General features: G+C 35.1%; 1 protein-coding gene across 1 annotated transcript; it reads right to left on the reverse strand.

Annotated features, from left to right (window-relative positions):
* Positions 1-3,892: 3,892 nt before the first annotated feature.
* On the reverse strand, positions 3,893-6,606 carry LOC114927598 (receptor-like protein 54). Its single transcript, XM_029297650.2, has one exon. It carries the CDS (start codon positions 6,599-6,601, stop codon positions 3,893-3,895), a length of 2,709 nt encoding a protein of 902 aa, XP_029153483.1. The 5' UTR covers positions 6,602-6,606.
* Positions 6,607-6,831: the final 225 nt, after the last annotated feature.

Consider the following 6,831-nt stretch of genomic DNA (forward strand, 5'->3'; position numbering starts at 1 on the left):
ATGTTTTGATGGTTTCAGTGGCTAAGAGAAGGAGGTTGAATCTTAGCCCCCTTTTTGCTTGCTAACACTTTGCTGGACTTAAATGAACCATTTCTGTTTTTAGCTCGTCCCTAGCCATGAGACATTTTCATTTTGTCTCATCACTTGACACGAGACATTTTTTATTTTTCATCTGAACAGTAAGAATAGAATTGAAGTAGGAAGAGAGAGAGAGAAGATTACACCCAGATATATCCTGGTTCAGCTGCTAAGTGCAGTGCAGCCTACATCCAGTCTCCATCACAACAATGATGGAATTTCACTATAATCATCCAGATTACAAATTGTAAAGTGCTAACCCAACTTACAACGGGATTCTCACAGAATCATGAAACACAACACAGATGTACAAAGGAACTCTAAGACATCTATGGCTTTTTCTTTTAATTTTGCACTCTCTGCCTTTTTCCGCTCTATGGCTTTTTCTTACAAACTTCACTGTTTGCCTTTTTCCATGAGACTCAAGACATGAAAAAATTAAACAGAAAAATATTAAACAGAAAACATTGAAGGAGAAGAGAAATCTGTTAGCTCAGGTAGCTCTGAAAACTCCGTGCCTTGCACTCTCAAATTTTCTCCTTGCTCCAAACAGTGGCTGTTCTCTCTTTTTAAAGAAGAGGGAAGCCTCCACACTTGAAGCCAACACCCAAACCAACTTCTTCCTCCTTCAAGAAACAAAATCGGTTCGGCCACATAGAGAGAGAAGAGATAACCATGCAAAACCCAACATGCAATTACCTCTGGTTCTTTCTTGATCATCACTCTTCATCAATCTGAGCTCTCCATCCTTGGCTTGCTCTCCAAGATGGATTTCTGGCCCTTGATGCTTCATGATGATAATGACTTCATCTGCTTCAATCTCTGCCTCAACCATCACTTCGCCACTCTAGCTACTTCCTGTGGTGGTTGAGCAGAATCAAAGACAAGCCATGCTTCAAAAATCTCCCTTGCTGGCCGAATCTTCTTCCTTCTTTTTGAGTATGAAGGATCCGAGATTACCTCACCAAATCTTACCTCATTTGGTGATTATCTCAGCCACAACATACTTTTAGTTTTCTTTTTCTTGTCATCATTAACTTGATGGCCTTGATGCATGCAACTTCTTCTTTTTCTTTTTGGTAGCTTAGTTTTGCTTCCATGGTTTCCTGTGTAATAACCGAAGAAGAGAAGCAAAGATGAGAGAGAGGAGAGAGAAGTTTGAACACTAGCTAATGGGTAATGATAAAGTGAAATTAAAGTCTAACTTCCCTTGCATAAGGTAGCGTGCAGCACTATGGCAATCAATCAATTCAGCTGCAAATTTCTCTCTCATGTTTTCCATGCAATAAATAGCAATTTACTAAAATTTGGGATCCATCACATGGTATAATGCTTGTATCCGTTGGAAGCATGAAGCAAATGTTAACATTTGCTTTCCTGATGGATTTGAAATCAAGCATTGGATCTTAAGCATCTAACACAGTTGGGCTTGGAGCAACCAAAATCATTCTAGCCCAAGTAGTTTATTTTCCATTCACCCACAAGAAACTCACTCATATTAATGCTGAATATTTTAATCATTGGGCTAGCAACATTTTCTTTTATTTCGGCCCAATTTAAAACACTACATTGTCTCGGCCACAATGATCACAATAAATTAATATCAAGGCTGAATGTTCATAAGCATATTGGGCTTGCACCAGAATTTCATTTTTGGCCCAATAAAAAAAACCTGTAACAAAATTATTAATCAATATATGTTAAATGAAAATTAGATTAATAATTTTGTAATTAATTATTTTTAATAATGTTTAGTCATCACAAATATTAATTTAGAATTTTCTAAACTCATCATGTTTGAGTATCCAAACGCGACCTATATGAATTAAATTCTCAATATAAAACATAATTGAGAGGAATGCAGAAAAACGAAGAACACATTATACGGTTTTCTTTTAATAATTATTGCAGGAAGAGTAGGGGCTTCTGAAGAATATAGGGGTGTTGCAAGGTGAAATACTCTTTATATATACAGTCTTTAATTATCAACACAGCACAGATGTGCTTTTTGGGGTTGCTGATCATGAAGATGAATTACTAATGCTTTGTCAATGTTTTGTAGGCATCAGTCTTGATAACAAAATGTATTGATTCTCGAGCAGCAAGTCGTTCTCCCACGGCTCATGGCCTTCCCTTTCGCTCTTCGCTGTTTAGGGAATTGGTTGAAAAGAACTCAAACAATGCCTGTGGAGATGAACTTGATGAGGAAGTCACAAAGGATCAACAACAAAACATAGCCAGTGATGATGAACTGGGTGGGATCTTCTGTGATGGCAGTGACAGCATTTCATTTTTCTATGATCCAAACACAAACGGCTTAGAACTGCAAGAAAGCGACCTCTACTCAATTCTTTGAACAGAGATGTGTAGTTATATTGACAATAATGTAAAATAGGATGGGGCATATCAATTTTGTTCTATGCATGTTTCCATATCTCAATAGCTTTAAATTTTACAACAGATGTTAATGATAACTGCTAAAAGAAATTAAAAAGCATTATTGACAAGAGTATATGAATATGCAATAATTCAGAGTTAACAAGATCCTATTTTGTTGTTATATATGTGAGCCATCAACATATATAGAACGGGTTAACTGTAGGAAATCAATATACTAATTACTTCAACACACCTTAACTGTGGATAATTTGGCATTGTTAAAATCATGTTTATGAATACTGTATAGATGGATATGTTAACCTTTCATACTCATTGGTAATTGCTCTCTTTTTTTCAAGACTATGGTTTTGTTCCCTTAATGGGTTGTTCTGTGCTCCCTTTGATAGTGGTTATTGTCCCTATGGGGTGTTGTTGTAATTTTGTGCTTGTTTTGGCGTCCTTATTTTGATAAAAAAAATTTTTTTTTTCAATAAAAAATATCTTTTTATTTTTTATTTTTTAGTGTGTTTGGCAAATTTCTAATAGTAAAAGTAAAAGTACTAAAAAAATTAAAAAAACATCTTTTTTGAAAAGCTGTAATTTACATCTTTTTTTAGAAGATATTTTTTTCTTAAAAAAAGATATTTTTCATGTAATAAATAAATAAAAAAATATTTTTATATTATTATACCCAAACATAATTAAAAGATAAAAAGATCTTTTTGCATGAAATACTCAAACATAAAATTATTTTTACTTTTCCATAAAATATTTTAAAAAAAGATAACTCAAAAAACGATCTTTTCTTAGAAGTTCATCGAAACAAACCCTTATTCTTGTTCTCCTTCAATTCCTATGAGAAAAATTAGTGCTCTTACTAAGAAAAAGAGAGAGATTGATCATCATTGCTTCTCCTGACTTCTATGGTGTTGTTGACTTTTCATCTTGAAAAAGAAGAGAAAGAAAAGCAGAAGAAATTTCCTGTTTTTGTTAGTACTTTTTCAAATGAAAATATTTAGACTATGGATGGTTGTAATTTTAGTTTTGTTCGGAAATCTCATTTTGTTATTACTGTTGGCCCAATTGATCAACATATAATCTTTTTCATATCAATGAATACTTGTTTTTTGAAAAAAAGACTGGCTTCTTTTTACATTTTACAAGACATCATGTCTTGAATATGCATAAGAGAAAGTATGCAAAGGGAAATGGATTATTGTATGCAAAGAACACAAAGTATGGCTTTTCTTATTTCAAAAATAGAAAAATTAAAATAGATATATAACACACTATATTTATCTTTCTGTCTACTTTTATTGGAGTTTCACATAGCTGACTCTTACATAAGAGAAACACAATAACTTCAAATAGAAACACAAAAATAGAAATAATCTAAGATTACACACATGAAAAGACCAACATATAGACTTTTGACTTAAAAGATCTTTTTCAGCAACCTATAAACATCTTCAGCAAAAGCATTTCCCAGTGCTAACCCAGCAACAAGGCCACCCCCATATCCAATTAGAATTACCATCCAATACAATTCAAAGAAAGATCCCGACTCAGAATCTTGATCGCCATCAGGTTTTTGCAATGGAAGCTTAGGATGATCTTCACATTTCTTCAACAACCGAATCCCACACAAATCTTTGTTTCCCTTAAATGAATTATCATCAAATGTTGAAAGTTGGCCATTTTCTGGGATTGGACCTGAGAGATTGTTGAAAGACACATTGAAGAAATCCAAGAAGGTTAACCCTGTGAGTTGTTGAGGAATATTCCCTGACAAGTCATTGAGAGAAAGGTCGAGTACTTCGAGATTTGAAAGCTCTCCAAAGGAAGATGGGATGCTGCCAGTAAACATGTTATTGGACAAATTGAGCATAACAAGACGATTCAAACTTCCCATGATATCTGGAATCTCTCCCGAAATTTTGTTACATGAAAGATCAATGGCTACCATGTGATGAAGGTATTGACTCCCAAGATAATCCATGACAACTCCTTTGTTGGACATTGAAAATGGATGCGAATCAATATCTATTTCCGCATTGTCACTATAAATCACGTCCTTGAAATCCAGTTGTCTTTTGTTGGATATGATCATCGATTTGAAGCACATGATTATTTCTGATGTTAATTTCATTGAGAAACCATTTTGAGAAAGATCCATATTTCGAAGCTGGGGAAATGCATATTTCAATGGACACATTATAGCTCCGTGAAATTCATTATCACGTAAAATAACAACCTTTATCTTAGGAAGATATCCCAACCAGAAAGGAAACGAGTCATTGAAATGGTTATGTCTCACATCAAGAAACTCTAGCCTTCTACAATTGACCAATGCTCTTGGTAATTTTCCATGCAACTTGTTAGAACTAAAATCAATAAAATGAAGGGCATTTCCTTTCACATAAGTTTCAGGAATATCGCCAGTCAATTTGTTTCCTGCAAGACTCAAAATTTGAAGAGATCGGCTAAAGCTTCCCAAACATGATGGAATCATGCCAACTAAATTGTTGGAAGATAAATCAAGTTCCACAAGTGACTGCAGGTTGCATATGGACGGGGATATTTCTCCCATCAATAGGTTGTTGGAAATTTCCAAACTCTCAAGAGTTGTTTTGTTCCATAACCAACTCGGTATTGTCTTTATGTTGTTGTTTGATATGGAAAGACTAGTCAACTCTTGCAAGTGTTGTATAAAATTGGGAAAATGAACAAAATTGCATGAACTTAAATCCAAAGCATGAATTTGAGAAAGAAATGTTACATTGGAAGTGTTCTTCCCTTCAAGAAAAGACAATTTGTTGCCTCCACCTAAACCAAGAATAGTAAGCTTTTGAAGCTTTGAAAGCATGTCAAGCTCTATCTGTCCTTCGAACATATTGCCAGCTAGATCAAGAAGTGTAAGATTCTCTAACTTGAAGAGGAAATATGGAATTTCACCTTGAAGATTATTTTGAGAAAGATCCAAGTAATATGAAGAGGTTTGATTCATCATCCAAGTTGGAACTTCCCCAATCAAATTGCATGAACTCAATCCTAACCATTGAATTGGAGGAAGGATTGTTACATTGACATCCCTAACCTGTGAGAACAAAGACAATTTGTTGCCAGACAAGTCAAGAAAATTAAGCATCTTTAGCTTCAAAAACATGTCAAGTGCTAGGCGGCCTTCAAAGAAATTATACGACAAAGACAAATGTTCAAGATTTTCAAGTCTAAAAAGAGACTGCGGGATTTCACCATGAAAGCTATTATCTTCAAGAGCCAAGTAAGCCAAATTGGTCAGGTTTCCAATGGATGCAGGTAATGTACCCTGCAGATTTTGGTTTTGCACTAAATTCAAAGAAGTTAAGTTTGGGAAATAGAATATTCCAACCGGAAACTCACCATGTAGTTCACATTGGCGAAAAGAGAGTTTTTGCAGAGATGTAAGGTTTACGAGCGTGTGAGGTAAAGATGATGAAATGGTGACAAAATTAAGGCGAAGTTGTTCAAGTCTTGTTGAGTTTTGAATTAAGCTTCGCAGAGTGGATTCCTTGAGTTGTAAACGGTTGATTAATGGATAATCAAGCTGATCAATATAGCTGCGAAGATCAAGGGACAACAAGTTGGACAAATGGGAAATTTGAGTTGGGACTTCACCTGACAATGTGGTTTCATGAAATTGTGAAAGATTCAAATGCCTCAGTTGTGACAAGTCACCTATCCTGGCTGGAATTTGCGAGTGATTGAAGTGATTGTCTGAAAGATCAAGGCTTTGAAGATGCACAAGTGAGAAAAGGGTGCTATTGGCATCCATGGAACCATAGAGCTGGCTGCTACTAAGATCAATGGAAATGACATGACCTGTGAGCTCATTGCATTCAATGCCATCCCAGGAGCAGCAATCTGTGGTTGGAATCCAGGAAACAGTTTTAGGATAACTGGAAGTATTGTAAGATGCAGACTTACTTATGATGAAGCTTTGTTTAAAGCTCAACAAGGCATTGTTTTCATGTTGATGGCACCCATGATGATGAGTACTAGTTGAATCATTCAAACTTAAACAGTTTGTAAACAGGGAGGATGAGAAGAGGAGAAGAAACTGTGTGGACAAAGCAACAGAATGCAACAACCCCATCATTGTCATTTTTATCGAAATAGGTTTCAATGGATGAAATGTTTGGACACACTAATCGGTTTTTATAGTGAAGCAGTTATGGTGATACTATTCAGAGTAGCCCCCTGCTTCATTAAATGCCTTCGACAAACTGAAGTATCTTGTCCCTTGTTACAACTTCATAGTGAAGTTCCTTGATAGTATATTTTTGTCGCTACTATTTGACTTTGTTACATGAACCTTCAAGACTTCTCTACTCA

Source organism: Arachis hypogaea, chromosome 4 (genome assembly GCF_003086295.3).
Source record: "Arachis hypogaea cultivar Tifrunner chromosome 4, arahy.Tifrunner.gnm2.J5K5, whole genome shotgun sequence".
In the NCBI taxonomy this organism is placed as follows: Eukaryota; Viridiplantae; Streptophyta; class Magnoliopsida; order Fabales; family Fabaceae; genus Arachis; species Arachis hypogaea.